General features: G+C 44.2%; 1 protein-coding gene across 2 annotated transcripts in view; it reads right to left on the minus strand.

The window, feature by feature from the left end:
• FAM219A (family with sequence similarity 219 member A) overlaps positions 1 to 23,218 on the minus strand; it is a 64,953-nt gene that overhangs the window by 4,887 nt on the left and 36,848 nt on the right. For both annotated transcript variants that reach the window (XM_079995154.1, XM_079995153.1), the window contains exons 2-4: positions 18,854 to 18,953; positions 1,615 to 1,717; positions 104 to 184 (exon numbers count right to left, since the gene is read on the minus strand). In XM_079995154.1, coding sequence (XP_079851280.1) covers positions 104 to 184; positions 1,615 to 1,717; positions 18,854 to 18,953 — 284 coding nt within the window. The remainder of the gene's footprint in view (positions 1 to 103; positions 185 to 1,614; positions 1,718 to 18,853; positions 18,954 to 23,218) is intronic.

A 23,218-nucleotide genomic window follows, 5' to 3' on the forward strand; every position in this document is an offset into this window, starting at 1 on the left:
GGGAAAATTTGATTTGATCACAGTGGTATGTAAAATAGGAAAAGGTTCTCAGGAGATTTCCAAGAGAACAACTGTCTTTTACTGCAATCAACTGAATCTATACCTGTCTGTGTCCAGTGCTACCAATGGCTTTTCATCAGGACTCTGGTCTAATGAGGAATAGCCTTTATTGGGAACAACGAGCCTGAAATTAAAAAGAAAACATTATACATATCACCATGTAAACACTGAAAGCAGAAGTTAAGCAAGGAGCAAAGGTGTGTGAATCTGTTCCTTTAGTTTCAGAATATCAGAGGACCTAGTATGGCAGGATGTGGAGATTAGGTAGAAGCTGCTGAGAGAAATGGTAGCAATCTAGTTCTAGGGACGCTGTAAAAGGAAGCATGAAACATCTGGCAAATATGGTCAGCTCTAGTGAATCCAGATACCTTACAGAATACAGGGGAGACTGGTGTGAGTAGTACATAGCCCCCTATTTCCAACTACAATCTCTGTAATCCTCAAGGCATCAAGATTAGACTACTGTAATCTGGTACTCTCTTAGGTTTAGAAGCTGAATATTTGACGAACTGCCTCCTCTATGAACCTGACTGATAAGATCTTCGTTTGCTCCCCACTTATGGAATGTTTTCTCCAGAAGGCTCGCCTACTGGAGCCTTCCAGGATTTATTTATTCCATAAAATTTATATACCACTTGACTGTAAAAAAAAAAAACACCTTTAAAGCAGTTTACAAAAAGAATAATGTATCACATCAATATTTTCCTTAATATCTAGACGTTTAAAAATAGTTAACTCCAATGGTGTTATCTGTTCATTTTATTTTTAAACATAGTATTTTAGTACTGTTTGGTTTTCTGAATTCTAAGCTGTCTTAGAATTTTGTAAAAAAAACAAAAAACAAACTACCACAAAGGAGCTTCCATGACTGAAGAAGATGCTCACACTTCAAAATTCTTCCCAAACCTTCACATTGTTGTAAACACTTTGGAACAAAAAGAGTACCTCAAAAATGTAATGTGGCATTAGCTTTCATGGACTATAATCCACGTCGTCAGGTACACAAAGTTGTTGCCCACAGTGTGTGTGTGTGTGTCTCCTCCCTTCCTCCCCCTCATAAAAACACAGTTGTGGGGTGTGGGGTGTGTAAACAGTGGGGTCAAATGGCAATGAAATGCAATATCTGACATTCAGTGACAATCACAACAGCATAATTGGAATTAACATTGCCCTTAAATTGCCAAATTAATTTGACCTTTGTAGTGGAACAGGAAACCCTTTTCGGTAAGATTTTTCCATCCTTGTGGAGCTGAAATGTGCTTCAAAAGGCTGGACATTTTGCAGCTTTCTCACTTGTAGCTCTTACCTATACTAGGGAAAAGCTACACAATTGATCTCTTTCCCAGGCAGACACAATTATATCAGCAGGTGCTGATTTACCTCTTAACTCAAGCAGAACTATGGAGTCGTTTAACCCATTTTCTAAGCTAGTGGCTATTGACAAAACTCTACTCCCAAAAGAGTTCTGCATGAACAAAAGGACATGCCTACCCAAACTGAAGTCCACTGGTATGGTTTACAAATTAAGCACTTGAATATTGTGAAGTGGTCTACCTTGTTCGTGCCATCACATTGTTCTTCTTGGGCTGTTGGTTAACTGGGCTCCCCATGTTTCCATTTTTCAGGGACCCCTTACGAGCCAGCTCCCTCTGTTTCTCTGCAGAAGGAAGGCAGACATTAACATCCAAGTTAGCAAGGCTGCTTCTCCTTTGACGCTGATTAATTATAGCAAGGTTAGCCACAGACTATCAATCCCGTTCTCTGAAAATCATTCTACCACTTCCACATTCTTGGTGGGCAAGGAAACAAAGGATGCTTGCAATCTCAAAGGAAAAGGGTCTTATGATTTTTGTTGCTTGGATGTGGGCTCCAGTGTGACCAAACAAAAGCTTTGCTTTGACACGCAGAGCAGAAATGGTGCATTTCACTATTTGCGAAATACAGTAAACCCGCAACTTATGCACCTTTAATGTGTGTTCATTCAGCTTTACATGGGTGGAAAATATATATATATATAAACTTAGAAGGGGGACAGAAAGGAACTGGGGACTTTGGCAACCCTGCCTGCCATTGAACCCAAAGAGTTTTGAATCGACATGATTCTGGCTTTAGGCATAAGTTCCGGGACATGACCTCCATGTAAGTTACGGGCTTACTTTAATAATTCCAAGGGTCATTTCAGAGGTGGTAGGATACATTTCATAACCTCCATGAGAGGTTAGCCATGCACTGCTGGTCCTGGGCTGGAGGAAAATACCTGAAATTGATTTTACTTACTCCCACACGTTGTTGCCACATTTTTAAAGTATTTTGGGGAGAAAGAGAAACAGCAACAAAAGGATCGCTGGGGGAAAAACAGCCTCGGTTTGTAAACTCCATATTCCATTCTCCAACAATGGAGTGCGGGGCCAGAAGGGGACCAGGGATCGACCACGATCAACAAAAACATCGCAGGAATCTACCAGTAGATCGCAATCAACCTGTTGGACATCCCTGCTTAGGAGGTACCTGCACATTTTGCCCTATACCTTACTTCTTTCTAAGACGGCTAGAGACTTACTTTTAAAAAAAAAGGTCAGGGACACCTGCCAAACAGCACTACTTCTACTGATGTTGGTTGCTTTAGTGTATTATATTAATCTGTATTTGTGAGCTACATTATAATAAAAATACTTGAAAAGAGAAATAATTGTAAGGTCTCTATCTATCAAGCCTGTTTCCGTGTCGGTCTCAAGGAAGCGTTGTCACATGCGACACATCCGACGCAGAGTTAACACACCTTACAAAAGCAACATGGATTCTTAGGTAATTTTCGCACAATTGCACATCATTTCATTTGACTGACAGCTCAACACACAGCATTGTAAAGTCTTGCTCCAAACAAATGCGACATACGAAGAATTTGTAAGTGCCATGCAAGCAGACGAAAACAGAATGGTAAACCGAAAGAGAGGGTTGGTTTGAGACACACAGAGAGAAAGGATCCTGTTCTCACAGTTCTGCGTGGCTTGTTAATAGGGAGGTGAAAGGAAGGGCAATGCAAGGCCTTCAGGGAATTACAAAGCCTTGCGCTTGGTCTGCAATTCAACATCAGGAAAAGGACGGCGAGAGGCCACGGTTGTTTCCTGACCTGCTACGCTCTTTTGTTGGCAGCTTAAAGCCTTTCACTCAGAGGAGAAGCACAGCATTTAGTTTTTTTAGCATGATGCAGGATGCAGGAGGGTCAGCCCTGCGAGAAGAGTACCCTTCATTATGCCCTGCCATAAAAGGGATGGCAGTCAGTGAAGTAAAGTGATTTGTGTTGGCAAGAACTGCATCCAAATTGTGCTGCCAGTCCTGCCTGTACCCCCTACCCCGGTTACATACTATGAGAGACAGTTTTCCCTTCTAGCTGAAGCAAGAGCAACCATGATGATGAGGCAGCTTGCCAGACTGAATTCCTCACTGATCTACGTACCGACTAAGTTCAGAGCAACTTACTTGACTTATTTTTATTTAGGAAATGCTTTAATCGCTTCCTACAAAGCTATATTATATTATTTGCTTTACATTCAAATGAATATCAGTGTACAAAACAGAACTCAAATGCAATACAATATGTAGCCAAACAAAAAACTAATAATGCTATACTATTCAACCACAACTGAACACCCATCCACATCCCTCCATTCAGAATCCCAGCCAGTCACTTTGCCTAACAAAGACTAAATGAAAATAAATTTCAAATGGAAGCCATCTTCTACCTCATCTCCCGCCTGGAGCAGAACATTTGCTCCCTCCCTGCCTCACACCCAGGAGGCAGCAGGGTGCGTGTGTGTCTGAGCTCTGCACAGATAAGAAAGTTATCTCATCAATATAGCTCAGCCTGGTTATAAGATTATCAGACCAACAATTATAACCTCCATGCCTTCCAAAGGAAAACAAATAGCAAACATAGCAGGGAAGGGGAAATTGGATTAAAAAACAACTACCACCTCACATGTTGTTTGGCCTGGTACTATGCCCATCATTATGACAATTGACGGGGGGGGGGAGTGCATGCACTGTGCCAAAACTCACTTCAACAGCCCCTTCCTAAGTCATCCAGTGTTGGGGGATAGGGGGACAGCAGGCTTTGCCCTTCCTATTGCAGTGGCTCCTAGATGACGGTTTCCTCTTTCCCATAGGTGAGGAGGACCATCTGTTGCTTGTAAAGGTAAAGGTACCCCTGCCCGTACAGGCCAGTCGTGTCCGACTCTAGGGTTGTGCGCCCATCTCACTTAAGAGGCCGGGGGCCAGCGCTGCCCGAAGACACTTCCGGGTCACGTGGCTAGTGTGACAAGCTGCATCTGGCAAGCCAGCGCCGCACACGGAAACGCCGTTTACGTTCCCGCTAGTAAGCGGTCCCTATTTATCTACTTGCACCCGGGGGTGCTTTCGAACTGCTAGGTTGGCAGGCGCTGGGACCGAGCAGCAGGAGCGCACCCCGCCGCGGGGATTCGAACCGCCGACCTTCTGATCGGCAAGTCCTAGGTGCTGAGGTTTTACCCACAGTGCCACCCATCTGTTGCTTAGGGATACTTAAAACTTGCATGTACACAAAACCAAGTCTCGCTCTCATCTGCATAGCGCCAGCCTAAACCCAAAAGTCTCGCTCTCATCTGCATAGCGCCACCCTAAACCCAAAACCAGGCCTGCTCTCATTTGCATAATTCCATCCTAAACTCAAAACCAAGCCTGCTCTCATCTGCATAAGGTAAAGGTAAAGGTACCCCTGCCCGTACGGGCCAGTCGTGTCCGACTCTAGGGTTGCGCACTCATCTCACTTAAGAGGCTGGGAGCCAGCGCTGTCCGAAGACACTTCCGGGTCACATGGCCAGCGTGATGAAGCTGCAGCTGGCGAGCCAGCACCAGCGCCGCACACATAAACGCCGTTTACCTTCCCGCTATAAAGCGGTACCTATTTATCTACTTGCACTTAAGGGTGCTTTCGAACTGCATAGCCCCACCCTAAACTCAAAACCAAAGCCTCATCTGCATAGCCCCACCCTAAACTCAAAACCAGGCCTGCTCTCGTTTGCACAGCCCCACCCTAAACTCTGTTCTGGACACACTGGCATGATAGGACAGGACTGAGCCAACTGGTGTGTGACTGCACAAGTCAAGTTTGGGATGGAGGGGGTATAGTTTTTGTTTGTTACGATGCTATGTTTTTGTTTGTTATGATGCTATGTATTTTTTGTGATCCCGGGTGAAGGGCAGTATAGAAATTTAATAAATAAATAAAAGCACATGGGACCCAACATAAGCTGCTCTTTCTTGCCTAACAGCACAGAATTCTTAATGTTTCCCAAACTGCTTCTCCAAAGACACAATCAAGGCAGCACTCTGCCAACTGACTGCTGATGCTGTTGTGATGTGTAGCTGTTCTTATTGCTATGAGCTGCTTTGAGAATCATTTGTGGGGGGAAGCAAATGAAGGGATGAGGATGAGCTGCCTGCAGATCTTGAAGAGTCTACTGTTGCATTCTGCTCCACCCCTCAATTAGCTAGGACCAAATGGGGGAATATTTTCCTTTTCAGGATATCCTACCCCAAAAAAATTGGAGACTGCAGCAGCAAAGTCACTTTCTGAAAAAGCAAATAAGGTTAAGTTTCCCAAGAAGAAATTAAAAAACTCTTTTTGTGCACATCAGAGCAATCAGATCAATAGATTGGTATTTAGGGAAATTATGTTGTTCCATTTTTCTTCAAGGTTCTTATTGCTTTTTATCACTTCAGTTAACCTGCTGAAAGAAGCCAATTCTAAACAGCACCCATGAGGCTTCTTACTTTCTCTCCAAAACAATTAAGAGTTCCTAAAAGGGGTTAAAGCTGTTTATCAAGCTACACCACGCTCTTGATCTAGCAGTTTTAAAAAATCGATTTGGACACAACACTTTGGTCTCAGCATCTTCATTTCTACTCTGAATAAAGAGAGTCAACGCTTCTTTTATTCTCAGCATCAAAACAAGCATATCAAAAACAGAACTTTGAAAATGACATTTCTAAAGCCTATGTTGATAGATCACGGTTACAATTCAAAGAAAGTTTTGTGTTTTGACTGATGAGCTTTAAGCATTAATACTTCTCTCCGAATTGTTCCCAGTGTATATAAAAGCAGGCTCTCAGCAGTGAAATGGCTACAAAACCCATCACTCAATGCTTCACCCCTTGCGCTGGCTCTCTTTAATTATATCCACAAATGCCTTACAAGCATGACTAAACGATATCCTAAGTCTGCCAAGACCTCCATGGATGCAGCTTTTATCTCTGCCTGAGACAGCAGACACAGCCCTTGTGTGCTTATTTAAAGGGCACATGATGTCAAGAAAAACATGCTTTGTCCTCCCAGTTCAGAGAACATGTCCCACACTCAACCACTGTAGGCTGCTGACATCATGGCTCTGATTTCACAGGAGCAAAAAGATGCACTGCCCTTTTGACAAATGCCCTCTGGAAAACAGGGGAGAAGCTCTTGGAGAATACTCAGGATACAGGAGGATACCAGTTTGAGACTTCTCTTGATCTGTATGTGCTGAGTCTCCTGTGGGGAAAGGGGAAGTCGAGTGGGACACCACCAAGCTGCTCCAGCAACTCTCTCTGCCTTCTCCAGCAGCGAGTGGTGAAGCAGCAGAGCAGGCCTAATCACCAGACCCGTTGGGTTCCAGCTTGAGCACAGCTCTGCCCCTTCACACAAAAAGAAACAGTGCTGCCTCTCTGTTCTCTGGAAGGCAGTGCCAAATTAAAGGGGCAACTGCAGTCAGGCCACTGGCTCACCTGTAGCAGGTTCTAAGAGTCTGCCTAGAAAGAGATTGTGTCAGGCAGGCTACATCCTTAAAGGATCAGCTCTATCACGGGCACCCCTTCACCAGCTCCCCCTCCTGCCCAACTGCAGTAATACTAATATTTATTATTATTATTATTATTATTATTATTATTATTATTATTATTATTATTATTTATACCCCACCCATCTGGCTGGGCTTCCTCAGTCACGCTGGGCAGCTTTCAACAAAATATTAAAATACGGTAATCCATCAAACATTAAAAGCTTCCCTAAACAGTACTGGGTTTTGTGTGCATGCGTCTATTCGTACTGCAATAGAACTTTGGTGCAGTTCTTATATTAGGGGAAGGCTATCCCATCTACAAGCGATGAGACTGTGTCCTCAGTTGTAAGCACCCAGTGAGTCTGCTGGCCATTAACACCCCTCTTCTTGGCTTGGTGGCTGGTGGCAGGTGGCCACACGACATGATGCCATCTCATCTTTTGAGATCCCAGGAAAGACGTTACTCTCTCTTCTCTTGTTAGATGCACAGAGCAGTTTATGAATCATTTATTCCAAAAGTATTGCAAGAACGTGACTCTAATTACATCCACTTCGATCAAAATGGACACAATTAGCATAACGATATTGACAGGCATGCTGGGACACTTGGTCTTGTGCCCAACTTGATAGGAAGATGATTCTCCACAGAGAAGCTAGAGGCTGCTGCCGCCACCCTCCTTTTCCCGTCCTAGGTAGATTTGGGGGCCCTAGTGAAGGGGAAGGGGAATGAACATACACAAAGCATTGATCCTTTGCACACTCTTGCTTGTAGCACACATAAAATGATCCAGCCCCCCAGATGATATTTCTGAAGACTTTTCAAAGGCAGCAATCCAACCTAGATATTACCAAAGGACGAATAACAGTGGCAAGATCAACCTGTTCAAGATCAAAAGCAGCTAGTACATCACAGCTGGTAAAAAGTGCTCCACCGGCATCCGGAACAGAAGCTGGGTCTTGAAGCAGCCATTAGCTCTGAACTTAATCCCGATGGGGGAGTGCAACCCCAACCAGAACACTCCAAATATAATTTACATGATCAGCTAAACCTCCTACCACCAGCGTCTCTGCTTTGTTTCAATTGTGTTTATGAACCCTTTTTCAAGGATGTGAAAGAGGGGAATCAGGCAGTAAGCAGCTTACGTTACAGAGTTCCTAGCATGCTCGCAGAAGATATGCTGCAGTTAAACCACACGCCATCAGGAATTAAGTACTGAAATTTCATGTGCTGTTAAAGCACTAGTATGAGGCAGGGGTATCCAGTGCATTATTGGGGGATATGTCACCCTGTAGGTGCTGTGTGTGGTGAGGATGCCAGAACTCTGTGTCCTACTCTCTTTTCATAGATGGTAATGAAGTCAGAGCCCCTAAAAATAAGAGCCTGATGTGAATATGTCCTTGGGTGTCCTTGAGACACTACATGCAAAACTCACACCGATCTTTTTTGGGGAGGGGGTATCATTTGCAACAATATGCCCACCAGTCTTTTCTTCACACAATGCAGGCAATCACTCCCAGAGGAATGGGGTAGGGGAGAGGAGAAGGGTGGTGGTGAACACCAAAAGTCACCCATTAACAAGAAGCCTGCTCCAGGCCTCCAGAGGTGAAAAACTAGGCATTAATCCAAAAGCCCATTCTCTCAGCCCAGGCTTTTGTAGGAAATGCAATCCAGGATCTAATTTTCAGTTTCACTTTCTAATGAAAGGAAAATGAATGTCAGCCCAGGGGATTCACAAGGGGGTCCTGAGGGAAAAGGCTAGGTTTGCCACGAAAATTAATCTTCTTTAGGGCAGGTGACCTTTTTAAAGAAGTGGAAGTGAAATCTTAACAAGTTTACCTGCTACTGGAGAATCCAAGATTACGGACCAAAATATCACCTTGGAAGAACAATATTCTCTCACTTGGTACAAAATCAAATAACTTAGGCAGCTTTTAAAAAAGAATTAAAACACATTCATGGAACAGGAGGGGGCTATTAAGCTCCTGTCCTGCTTGTGGCCTTTCCCATTTGGGCAGCTGTTTTGCTACCGTGAGAATAGGATGCTGGAGGAGATGGGTCTCTGGTTGGATCCAGAAGGGCACTTCTTATGCCATTAAGTACCATTTCAAACAGTATCATGTAGAAAACTATAGGATCACAAGAACTCTCAATATGTTATTTAAGAAACAGTGAACAAAATTATTGTTTCCCCCCATTAATATTGCTAAGAAATTAATTTTTGTTTATTCATGTACAGATCACATTTTACAAGAAGTGGCAGCTATTTTTGGAATAACTTATTAGGCAGGAATTATAGTCCTCTTCAGGCTTTACCTGAACATGGTTAGAATCACCTTTCAGACCTCACCTTTCAATGCAAGAAGATCTAAAGCAGAGCCAGTGCAGAGGGTGAGGGAAGCATTGGAACGGAGATTGCATGTGTGACTCTTCCCACTTTAAGCTCACATGTGTTCACCCTGGCATGCCTGTAGGGGGCATATTACACATAGGGAACTGAAATATTGCTTATGATCACCCAGCATGTTCATATCTGGGGTGGTGTTAAAATCTAAAGAAAAAGCTAGCTTGCTCAGGTAGCGAAGGTGAATCTGAACTAGAGACTTCCCAGGTTCGAATTCATCATTCCACCCCACTAACTCTTGTTAATAGCACAAGATTTCTATAGAAAATAAAATAGAGGGTTTGAACTGCAGATACTCCAAAGTCTCCCTGGCCGCTCACCCGCATAACCCAATAGCATCCAAACCAAACCAGTAAGAGCCCATTGCCAATCCCTGTTGGATCAGACTAAATGCCTTTATAGTCCAGCATCCTGTTCTCACAAAGGCCAACTAAATGCATTTTAGAAGTCCACAGGTAGGGTCTGAATGCAACAGCGCTCCCTGCCTCCTTGTGTTTCCTAGCAACTAGTATTCAGACGCATACAGCCTCTGACGGTGGTGTTGGTACACAGCCATTACGGCCATGCCGCTCACAACTAGGACAGCAGAACTGATGGGCCAGCAGCACGGAGAATGTGAGAGGGAGGATGGAGAAAACAGAGAAGGAGAGAAAGAAAAGACAGGAAGGAGCATATCAAGCTGTTCAGGGAGGTTCCAAATGCGTTGGAAGAGGCTGCAGCACTGTGTTAGAGCATACATACTGAATGCGAAAGGTCTCAATTTTAACCCCCAGCATCTCCAAGGAGGGCAAGGAAAGAAGCTACTGTTAATCAGTACAGACAATACTGTGCAATGGACCTCTGGTCTGACCCTGACCATGGGCTTTATGGATTTGTCCATGGGAGCTGATTACGGTCACCTGCAAATTGTTCCTACAAAACGGCAGTGCTCATGGCCCAGCTGCTGCAAACAGTAGGATAACAAGAACAAGCCCTCCCAGGGCCATTGGAAGAGTGAACAAGATAAGCTTGCAGTATTCCACCGATCATTTATTATGAATAAACCTGTGTTCCACCCTCTCCTTTCCATTAAGGAGCATTCAAGACGACTAACTATGTTTCCATTAAAGTGACAAACACAATAGAAAAAACCCAGATTGAAGCATAGCGCCATTGTCATAAGGAAGGGAGAACACCATTACCAGCCCCACAATGCAACTCCACAGGAGCAGTTATCTCTTAACAATGCTCTGGGAGGGAAAAGGAACATTTATCACCCAGGAAAAGTGTGCATGCTATACTGCAACACTTTTTCACACAAGGAGTAGCATTTAAACACTATGATGATGGTGCTTGTAGGTCCAGTGTGGTGTAGTGGTTAAGAGCAGTAGTCTCGTAATCCTGGGGAACCAGGTTCGCGTCTCCGCTCCTCCACATGCAGCTGCTGGGTGACCTTGGGCCAGTCACACTTCTTTGAAGTCTCTCAGCCCCACTCACCTCACAGAGTGTTTGTTGTGGGGGAGGAAGGGAAAGGAGAATGTTAGCCGCTTTGAGACTCCTTAAAGGGAGTGAAAGGCGGGATATCAAATCCAAACTCTTCTCTTCTTCTTCTTCACAAGAGCTGAGGCCTCCTCAGAAAGCCAGGCTCTCCCACAACCTCCCCTGGATCAGGAAGGATTTGCTGCCTAAAAACCTAAATAAATGGAGATGCAGGAGAGTTAAAAGGCCTAAACTACGTCACATGAAGGCTGGACTGTGCACCAGAGTGCATGAACAAAAGACAACAGCACAAAGCGCAAGCTCGCAGGTGCCTGGGTTTTAGTATGAGCTCATGCCCGCTCACACAGACATCTTGCTTAAGCTGCTGTATTTTGAGATTTCCTGTGAGTCACTCTGTGAACAATTCACTGCGCAATATAAATTAAAGCAACAGGAGAGCATTCTGGTGACCTAAGGTCAGGGGTGGGTGACCTTAAGCTCAAGGGCCCAATGTGGCCCTCCAGGACTCCCTATCTGGCCCTTGGAGCTTTTGTCAAGCCACATTGTATAATAGGGATGCAATGGAGACAGCAAGGTTGGCTTTGTTGCCTTGCTTGGGAATATTTGGTAGCTGTAGGTGGTTACTCTTGTCATGAAGGTAAGGAGATATGGTTATATTTTTCTCTTTTTTCTTCTTTATTTTTTATTTTTTATTTCTTTCTTTCTATATGGTTTCTTGGTGTATTTGTTCTGGTTTTTTGGTGTAGGGATCTTGTATTATGTATTTTGAAAATTTAATAAAATATTTATAAAAAAAAAAAAATGAAGGTAAGGAGATACCAAGGAAATTGACTGTTGGATTGAGGGTGGGGAGAAGAGGAGCTCCGAGGACAGAACGTCCCCGTCTCTTTCTGACAGTACAATTAAACACAGGTTGTTTCAGTGGCCTGGTTAATTCACCACAAAAACCACGATACAATTGGGAATGTGCCACTTGGGTCCCTGCACAGCTCCCCCAGTCTGTGTGGCTCCTGTGTAGCTCAAACAAGCCGTATTATGACATGCCATCTGGGTCCAAATATTTGTTCTTTGTTTACTTCTGGCTTACTCCTTGTGGTTTGTTTGGAACAAAAGCAAACCATAGTCTGGGTTCAGTCCAGGGACCTGAGCAGTAAGGGTAATTATCATGATGTGCAAAGAAGGCCGGTAGGAGCATGTCAGAGGCTTCATATACAAGGGACAAGTTCCTGAGCCTTTTGAAACTTAAGCAATTGTGCCAGGTACGTTGTATTCAAAAAATAAAAAACAACAACCCACAGGAACCTCCGGGTATAGGGCGGTATATAAATTCAATAAATAAAATAAAATAAATAAATAAATTTAAAGTTTTCCATAATTTCCTATTCCACATGGAGCACTGCCACAGGTAAGTGCTTTCAGCATCTTGTATGCAAGCATGACTGATGTCTGAACAAGCCTATGGAGGTAATAAAGTAAGAAGCAGAACAAAAGATGCTAAAATTGGATTTCTGCTTCACTGCTCAGGGCTGTGGGAACTGCTTCCAGGGACAGCACAGGCTCTTTTGAGGAGAAAGCAAGCAGGTTGCTTCTATGAACTGGAGCAGAGAAGCTGTAAGTTAGGGCCTCCAAATATCGCGGAAATTCAGCTCCCAGCATAACTAACAGTAAGGGATGCTGGACGTTGCAGTCTAGCAACATCAGGAGGGCCACAAATCCCCCACTTCTAATCTAAGAATGTACACAGTATAAAGCCCTAAGCAACATAGGGAACCCTAAATTTGTTCCATTCACGTCTAGTCCACCCACGAGAGATAGCACTTTTCGTTGATGGGGAAGCATTCTGGCTTCTATAGATACTTATTCTCGGCCGTAAAGGAAGAGAAAGGGTTAAAGGGTAATTAAGAGTCCCTCAATGGAAGAGAACAGTCCCTGTTTAAATCTGAGGACAAGGAGAGCTGCAGCTTTAGAGACAGGAGCTAGAAGCCAAGCAGGTAAATTATAGCATCCTTCAGAAGAATCCGCCCAGAAAGCCTGAGCCCAAAAATAGCTAATCAGCATTAATTGCCCCATTACGGAAGATGCTAGGGAAATTTCAGTACTCAAGAAATCAACAAGAGATACCACACAAATGGCATTGATTTTTCCAGTCATTTATTTAGAAAAAGAAAAGTAGAAACCAAAACAGCCTAACAAGGATTGAGCACACTCAGTGCTATGGAATGCTGACCCACTGCTGGGTGGGGGGCGGGGAGGGCTGGAAACTGGGTCAGAGATGGGAGGGGGAGAGTGGGCTGGGGTGGAACTGGATGGAACGGCTGAGTTCTGAACACCAGCACTCTACACAGCAGTATTATGTTGCAGGTTCCACTTATACCAACTCTAAAACGTTCCATTTAGCTCTTGTGACTAATAGCTGCAGATACTGCCTATTCTCCACAAATATGTCTGATTCCTTCTGAAAGCTATCGAAGGCAGTGCCGATCACACGGCAGCAAATTCCATACCTTGTGCATTAATGTGAAGTAGAGGTTGCAAAGGGCACATAGCTCCGTCCTCCAACATGCCACTGCCTGAGGCAGCTGCCTCACTATGCCTTATGGGGGACCTGATGCTGACCCTGGAAAACTGAATTTCATAAAAATTCTGAATATGTCCACAGCATATCCAGAAATTGTATGTACCGGTGTATTTTGCCCCCTTCTTTGTGTCTTTTCAAGGTTTTGGCATACTTAATAATTCATGCCAGCAAAAACTTTACTATTTTACTGCCCAATCTAACTCCAGATGATTTATAAGCAGAATGCAGCAATCCCAAAGGGGATGCAAATGGGTGGGTGTGTAATTGTTCACTTCCCACCATTGTGAAGGTAGTCTTCTTACCTTTCTTTGATTCTTGTTTAGACAGTTACCTATTCGTAAGGTGATCTGTAATCTAGCTTTACTAGTGCAATTCACTGAGCGCAGATATCATGCAGTAAAGGTAAAGGTAAAGGTACCCCTGCCCGTACGGGCCAGTCTTGACAGACTCTGGGGTTGTGCGCCCATCTCACTTAAGAGGCCAGGGGCCAGCGCTGTCCGGAGACACTTCCGGGTCACGTGGCCAGCGTGACATCGCTGCTCTGGCGAGCCAGAGCCGCACACGGAAACGCCGTTTACCTTCCCGCTGGTAAGCGGTCCCTATTTATCTACTTGCACCTGGAGGTGCTTTCGAACTGCTAGGTTGGCAGGCGCTGGGACCGAGCAGCGGGAGCGCACCCCGCCGCAGGGATTCGAACCGCCGACCTTTCGATTGGCAAGTCCTAGGCGCTGAGGCTTTAACCCACAGTGCCACCTGCGTCCCATAGATATCATGCAGAGAGGCCTGCAATTCCCCAGTGTCATTTTTAAGTTTGGTGATACAGTGGTTGCCTAATCTTCAAATAGGGATGTGGGTGGCGCTGTGGGTTAAACCACAGAGCCTAGGACTTGCCGATCAGAAGGTCGGCGGTTCGAATCCCTGCGGCGGTGAGCTCCCGTTGCTTGGTCCCTGCTCCTGCCAACCTAGCAGTTCGAAAGCACGTCAAAGTGCAAGTAGATAAATAGGTACTGCTCTGGCGGGAAGGTAAACGGCGTTTCTGTGCACTGCTCTGGTTCGCCAAAAGCGTCTTAGTCCTGCTGGCCACATGACCCTGAAGCTGTACGCTGGCTCCCTCGGCCAGTAAAGCGAGATGAGCACCGCAACCCCAGAGTCGGCCACGACTGGACCTAATGGTCAGGGGTCACTTTACCTTTTTTAATCTTCAAATAAGCAGGTTGATTTTCCTGATGTTTCACATTTTTGTTACCAGATGGACCATTACAGGTTTCTTATGATATCAAATCCATTTCTGAACTTTACTCTGGCTGTTCAAAGGCATTATTTAACCACCAGCCTGAATGCCTTTGAAAAGGGATTAGACAAAAATTACGGAGTAAAAGACTATCAATGCCTACTAGCCATGATGTCTATGCTCTGCCTCCATGTCTAAATCCCAGTTGCTGGGAATGTCTTGTGGGGAAAATGCTGTTGTAAAATCAGGTCCTGCTTGCTAGCTTCCCATAGGCACCTGGTTGGCCTATGTGAGCACAGGATGCTGGACTAGACGGGCCACTGGCCTGATCCAGAGGTTTTTCTTATGTTATTAGCATTTCATTGAGTTTTTCAGGGAGTGGGGTGGTGGTCGGTGGGTTCATAGCAATGCTCAAATACCTGCTCTTTGATACAGTTGTGGTGGTTATTCTATTTCCCATAAAGGCCAAACGCATAGGTACTCTTGAGGGAAAATAGCATTTGCTCTGGGAAACTGGGAGATGCAGGGAGGAGGGTGCACGTTCCCTTTCCCAAGTCAGGCATGCATCAATCAAGATTTCAAACTATCAAGACATGAACATGAGGCCATTATCTTGAATGCTGGAACTGTGTCACCTTCTGAATGGACAATGATTAGTATTTCCTTCCCTTATTTCCTCTTCCAGTCAGCAGAGTAATTTAGTACCCCTGATGGATCAATACCATTCAATAGACAAGACCACCATATGACATGTGCAAGTCAGTCTCTGCCGCCTCCTTTCTACTTCCCCAAACATATCATTCCTTTGACATCCGCAAAGGCAGCCTCTGAAAAGCAGAGACAATCCATTAACCTGAGGTCACTGAAGCCTGGAGTTAACACAACCACTTCATGGGAGGGAAGAGGAATTATGTGCCTACACAATTCTGAACCGGACAGCTCAGTGCACAACTATCTGCTTGAAATGTGTGAACTTTGGCTTTCATTTTGAAACAAATATGTTTCTAGACTGTATGGCTTTAAGGTTTTCACATGTTAACACAGCTCCTGGTGACACGTGGAAATGAAGGACACAGCAAACAGACCAGGGCTTTAGTAATATTAATTTCTTGCAATGTACATACACATTTAGTTACAGCTTTCCAGCTCTTGTTCTGGTATGACCATCACCACTAAAAGAGGTGCTTTACTCACACTGTGTAGACAATCAAAACACTTTTAAAGTACCTGTAGTGCAGATAACACAGTCAAGAGAAAGAATTCAGTAGAGGTGACCAGGAATCAACAGATTTCATTAGAAACCAGAAGGTCTACTTAAGATTGCATAAGCTTCATTAACAACAGTTTGTGCAGTTCTGGGAATTGCTCCCCGCCCCCAAGTCTGCTGCTCTACAAAACGGACTTTCAAAGACGTTTGTTATTATAGAAGGATTTTGATACCTTTTGTCCTCTCCCAGCTCTGACATGTTTTCATTGGCTTGCCATTATTAATTTCATGCCTTGCATCTGTTCAGATGAGCCCTCTTGCCTCTAACTCCGAAGGCTATGTCATTTACCATTTACCATATAACTTCCCAAACAAATGACAAGGTGCCTATCCTTAAAAATGACCTGTCACCCAAAATAAGCACAAATGCCAAAGCAAACAGACAATATAAAATTATCAGTCCCTAAGAGGGGAGGCCATTGGAAGGCCTGCAGAAGAGCAGAATAACAGTAGAAATAAATGGGGGGAGGGGTGATGACCAAACAGAAGCCACAAAGTAGCAACAGGGAAAATCCTACCGATATGGGTAACAAGAAGAAGGCATTCAAAGAAGAAGGTGTCTTCAAGGTTGCAATATTATCAGTGACCCACAGCAACTAGAGACAAACATTTTCCGCCATATCTATTTATGGTGGTGCCTCGCAAGACGAAATTAATCCGTTCTGTGAGGCTCTTCGTATAGCGGTTTTTTCGTCTTGCGAAGCAAGCCCATTGACAGCTTAGCGGATTAGCGCTATTAGCGGTTTAGCGGCTTTTAGCGGATCAGCTGATAAGCGGCTTAGGGCTTAGGAAAAGGGGGAAAAGGGGGAAAAAAGGGGGAAAAAACCCCGCAGGAACTCGCAAGACATTTTCGTCTTGCGAAGCAAGCCCATAGGGAGATTCGTTTTGCGAAGCGCCTCCAAAACGGAAAACCCTTTCGTCTAGCGGGTTTTCCGTCTTGCGAGGCGTTCGTCTTGCGGGGCACCACTGTATATGCCTTTTGCATGGTACATCAATTTCCAATAGTAGGTCATGGTTGCATTTGTAAGAACTCTATCGCTTAGTGTGGCAGCAGCTGCACTTTGGAACTCCCTGCTCATCTGAGATCAAGCAAGCGCCTTAACTGTATTTTCTGGCACCTGCTTAAAACATTCTTGTTTTGACGAGTCTACCCAGATGCTTAGAAAGTTGAGGTAATTTTAGTCTGTTTTAGTATTTCAACTTTTGGGTGCCTTATAGTATGGCTGTGAATGCTTATCAATTTAAGTGTTTTGTCTTTTGGTAAACCGCATTGAGGTTTGTTTGTTTTTTTCCAATCAAGCGGTGCATAACTTTATCAGTGGCACCACTTCCACTCCTATGATATTAGAATCTGGGGTAATTCAGTGAAGCTGAATGGTTGGTTGGTTGATCAGTCAGTCAGACGGACAAAAGATAGTACTTCTTCTCATGGTATATAGTTTTATGGAATTCACCATGATATGAGGAGATGGAAAATATGAATGGTTTGAAAAGGGAACTAGACAGATTCATGGAGAATGTGTCAGGAGTTTGTCCTACACTTGAGTAGGACACTGGTAGAGACACATGCCCGACTGGCATGTTCTCTCCCTCCTGGTCGTTCGTTCGGGAGCTTCAAAAGCTTTCTTCAGCCCAAACATCACAGCAACCGATGCCAACCGACACCGGCACATTTAGGGATCCGCAGAGTTTGCACATCTTGCGTGACAGACCTCAGCGACTCAGCATTTTGGCTAATCTACTTTATTTACATATAAACACATACGGAGCACTGCAACATGGCTCCCTCTCTCTCTAGCATCAGACAGCAAAGAGAAAGAACAAGGGACAATAGTCCCACTTCACGGAAAACAGTAACACAAACGTCCTGTCTCGGTCTCTTCTCACTCTGTGGAGTCAAAACATACACCATCATGTGAAAGATAACAATCCCATGACTGCAATCATGGAGCAGGAATTCTAACAGAATGTGTCTTTCAATGGCTACTGGGCATGATGGCTGTATTCCACCTTCAGGATCAAAGGCATTACCCCTTTGAATACCAGTTGCTGAGAATCAGCAGTAGGAGAAGGACTATTGTCCCCCTGTCCCACTTGCTGGTTTCTAAGCTGTGAGGGGAAAGGATACTGGACTAGGTCTTTGGTATAACAGGGTTCTTATGTGGGGGAGGAGAAAGTGTACACCATTAAATCATACTGGCTTCATACAAAGATGAATTGTCATGGACTCCTCTAGCCCAAATCCTGAGAATTGCAGCTTAGTGTGGGTACCAAGAGTTCTGTTCTTTACCCCCCCCCCAACTCTCACATGCAGTTCCAAGGTTTCTTTAAAGGAAAGAGATGATGGCGAAACAAGTGTATGTTACCAGTGTACATTTGCCCTGAGAGGCAGAGAGAGAAGGGGAAAACAAAATGGAGACAAGTTCTAGGAAATTAAGTACAGTGGTAGCTTGGTTCTTAAACGCCTTGGTACTAAAACAACTTGGAACGCAAACACTACAAACCCGGAAGTAAGTGTTCTGGTTTGTGAACTTTTTTTGGAAGCTGAACGTGCTCCGTTTTGAGTCTTACGCTTCCGATTTGAGTGCCACAGTTCCGTTTTGAGCGTTATGCTGTTTTTGCTATTTATTTTGCGTTTTTGTTTTTGCAGCTCTTTTTTTTGTTTTTGCGACTGTGTAGAACCCCATTATGCTACTGATTGATTGTGTGACTGCAGTACATTGTTTAATGCTTTCATTTTATGGACCAATGGTCTCATTAGATAGTAAAATTCATGTTTGCTGCTTTAGGGGTTGTTTTTAAAAGTCTGGAATGGATTAATCTGTTTTGCATTACTTTCTATGGGAAAGTGCACCTTGGTTTTGGAACGGACTTCCGGAACGGATTAAGTTTGAGAACCAAGGTGCCACTGTATGTGCAACTGCCATAGCCAAGTACCCAAACCACAGAGCTCCTTCAATATATGCCCAGATGCATAAAACCTACCTAGTTTCACTTGTAGGGGGGATGGTTTGTAATTCATAGCTACAGTTTCTCCCTCTCTCGTGTCACAGTCTCTGTCAGATATAGAGGCTGCTGTTGGATCCTGTTGGAAGAAAAGGAAAACCATCAGCTATGTTTGAACAAGGGAAGATATCACATCATTAATGTTTTCTACCCTTTAAATTAGAGCTGGGACAACATATTGGTCTTTGCGTTTGGCGAGGCAGGAAAAGCATACTTGATTTATATTCAAGAGGTTAGAGTCCAAATACTTTAAGTTCACTTTGAATTAAGGTTGCTGTCTTTTAAAAACATTGGGATCTTCTATGGATCAACCAGGAGGCTGCAAACAGAATACTGGGAGTGGGGGCAGTTACATCTCAAGGTCACTAGATCAAATACACTCCATGCTGGTCATGTCCGAAACCCATTAAGCTGTGAAAGGTGGTAAACAGCCTGTACAAAATATTTTGGTTGATTCACTTTGATTCCTAGAAGATGTCAACACTTAACACAGAGTTGGCCCCAACGGACTGACATTACTGTTATGTCAAGGAGATGATGATTTAGTAACTAATCACTGTTATTCTTTTACCTGCTCTTCATCTATACCTATGAAAACTACAATATACCATAAACAAAAAAGGATATTCACCAAACATATGGAGACAGATAAAAGAATCAAGGCATACTAATTCCATCTCAAAACTTTAAAATGCTTGTGCATATAAATAGGTTTTGACTGGGCACAATCCACCAAGAAGCTCTTCTATGTAGAACACACAGAAACAAAGGCACTGGATCTTGCGAGGTTCTCGACTACAATCACCAAAGACAGAATTTTCACTTTCTAACCCTTTGTTTGAGGCTTGTTTAGGTGCTTTTCTTATTGCTCTAAAGTTCTCTTCAAGAAAAAAAGACTGAAGACTCTTTCCTCCATGCAATCTGCACAATATCCATGAGACACTGCATTCTAGGATATATTATTCCATGGAATCCCCTAACACATGCTACCGAGACACAGAATTCCACTGCTGATTTAAAATGTTCTAAAATCCATTCAGTGCCAACTTCAAAGCTATGAATGATCTTAATTCTTTTAAAAACATCTGAAAGAGTAAGCTGCTGCCCTGAAGCTCATGTCACAATAGGCCTGTCAGTTCCTAAGGAGCTGGAACACTTTTTATCTTTTCTTGCTACCAACAAACCATGGCTACTCTTCAGGAATTAAGCTGAGGTCTGAAATTAGAGCAGACTGACAAAACCTATTCATTTCCCCCCACCAGAAACTAAACAGACAATCTTGTGTGTAGATGCATGATTTGTGGATTACAAATTCAAGGAATATTGCCAACGGAAGCACCACTCTTGACCTCAACGTGGAGGAAAATTAGAATATGTCTTTTTTGTAAGGGTGGCAACATTCAATCTCATCCCCCATTTTACTCCATATATACCAAGCTCCATTTCATGCAAAAAGGTACCTGACTTGGCAGACTCTGATTGCAAGAGGATTATGAAAGAGGCAGAGTGCATAAGCAACAGATTCCCTGCCAACAATATGAGAAACGGAGTGAAATGGTTTTTCCAAAATGCCACAACCATAATACCAACCAACCCTTCTTCCAGCATCAAGCCCCTGAGCTTTGCACAGAATATGCTTGAAGAAAAGTGTGATTATGACAGTAGAGCATTTTAAGCCACTCTGAAAAGCAACAGGACTACTCCAACACACCCAACATTATTGGTACTTTAGCTTAGATTGTGTTCTGCAATTGTTGCTCTTCATCACATGCAGTTTTCTCACATGCAGTGTTCCCTTTTGTACGATTAAAGCAACACAGCCTCTTAATAGCTGGTAACTTGCCAGTTCTGCCTTTAAAAAAAGGGGGGGCAGTCTTCACCAGCCTGGTGCCCTCCGTGTTTTGGACGGCAGCTGACATCAGCCACAGCCTGCGCAGGCTGCACTAAGGCTACATGTTTAACAAAAACTGTATTTTCATTCACTTTTGACTTTTTGCGAGTAATCACAAATGCTTCTCCTCCCAACTGCATGAAATATTTTTATTTCTGCATCTCTTCTGCCAGACTTGGCCAGACATTACAGTGGTACCTCGGGTTACATATGCTTCAGGTTAAGAACTTTGCTTCAGGATGAGAACAGTTATCGTGCTCTGGTGGCACGGCAGCAGCAGGAGGCCCCATAAGCTAAAATGGTGCTTCAGGTTAAGAACAGTTTCAGGTTAAGTACAGACCTCCGGAACAATTTTAAGTACTTAACCCGAGATACCACTGTACTTCCCCAAGCCCTGTAGCCCATCTTTGCTGCCAGAACCAGACACCAACTAATGCAACAGCTTTTAACTCCTTTGTTTTCAGGAGTCTGCGGATGCTCTTCTGCTCCGATGACACTTCACTTAACCTGTGGGGTATGAACTACACAGGGGCAAATCAAGTGGAGACTTCATGTTTTTGTTACTTCCGCAGTGCTTAGCAAGAATGGACTGAAAACTCCAAGTGCAGCCCTATTAATTTTCCAAGCCACACACCGTTTTATTTAATTTCTGCTGACTGCCACGTCCCCAAGCTCCAGTAACTGCTCAGAAGTGGCTCTGAAGTAATTCCAGTCACCATGCTCCCTCAAACTGCGTTCAGGAGATGTCTATGGCTGCTGGTTTCCTGTTCTAGTAAATTTTGGGCTTGGCCCCAGTAAACAAAAATATTTCAAGGCCCCCACCCTTTTCCAATGCAAGTTACCAAAAGCAGCTAGGAAAAGACAAAGCGGAGGAGGACAGGCATGTTTAGCCTCAGAACGTATCATCACAAGTGGCCACAAAGCAGCTCTTTGGGGGCAGAAGGAACCCTTTCATCAACACACATTCAATGTGTTGCAGTCAGAAGAGTGGCTAGTGGGGTGCCACAGGGTTCTGTCTTGGGCCCGGTCTTATTCAACATCTTTATCAACGACTTGGATGATGGACTCAAGGGCATCCTGATCAAATTTGCAGATGACACCAAACTGGGAGGGGTGGCTAACACCCCAGAGGACAGGATCACACTTCAAAACGACCTTGACAGATTAGAGAACTGGGCCAAAAGAAACAAGATGAATTTTAACAGGGAGAAATGTAAAGTATTGCACTTGGGCAAAAAAAATGAGAGGCACAAATACAAGATGGGGGACACCTGGCTTGAGAGCAGTACATGTGAAAAGGATCTAGGAGTCTTGGTTGACCACAAACTTGACATGAGCCAACAGTGTGACGCGGCAGCTAAAAAAGCCAATGCAATTCTGGGCTGCATCAATAGGAGTATTGCATCTAGATCAAGGGAAGTAATAGTGCCACTGTATTCTGCTCTGGTCAGACCTCACCTGGAGTACTGTGTCCAGTTCTGGGCACCACAGTTCAAGAAGGACACTGACAAACTGGAACGTGTCCAGAGGAGGGCAACCAAAATGGTCAAAGGCCTGGAAACGATGCCTTATGAGGAACGGCTAAGGGAGCTGGGCATGTTTAGCCTGGAGAAGAGGAGGTTAAGGGGTGATATGATAGCCATGTTCAAATATATAAAAGGATGTCACATAGAGGAGGGAGAAAGGTTGTTTTCTGCTGCTCCAGAGAAGCGGACACGGAGCAATGGTTCCAAACTACAAGAAAGAAGATTCCACCTAAACATTAGGAAGAACTTCCTGACAGTAAGAGCTGTTTGACAGTGGAATTTGCTGCCAAGGAGTGTGGTGGAGTCTCCTTCTTTGGAGGTCTTTAAGCAGAGGCTTGACAACCATATGTCAGGAGTGCTCTGATGGTGTTTCCTGCTTGGCAGGGGGTTGGACTCGATGGCCCTTGTGGTCTCTTCCAACTCTAGGATTCTAGGATTCTATAATGCTGGGAACAGAAGCAAACAGCAGTGACGGCATCTTCTGTCTGCTCCTTTCTGCAGGGAAAATAAGGAACAAGAACTGCCAGTGACTCAACCGACATGCACTCTGGCGGGTAGAAGATGAGGCATTTCAGGAAGATGCCTCCCAGCCTCTCCAGTACGTCTCAGCCTTGACATACCGTGGAAGGAATCACTTGGGAGGCACTACATGTGCTGTTGCACTGTCTAAAGCACGCATGTCTACGCTCGTGTCTGCAAGTGTGTCATCCTGGGGGCTGAGAGAGAGAAGCATCCACTCTTCCGTAAGGGGACAAATCTATTCTGTGCAATCCAAGCTCTTGACCCAGCCAGGATCACAGTACAATGTCAGGGAATTTGAATGTTGCAAGCACCGTGGCCCACCTGAAATGGTCACACAAGGCTTGCTGAAAAGAATGTAAAAAGAGCCTGCTGGATCAGGCCAGTGGCCCATTAGTCCAGCACCCA

Source organism: Podarcis cretensis (genome assembly GCF_951804945.1).
Source record: "Podarcis cretensis genome assembly, chromosome: 11".
Taxonomy (NCBI): domain Eukaryota; kingdom Metazoa; phylum Chordata; class Lepidosauria; order Squamata; family Lacertidae; genus Podarcis; species Podarcis cretensis.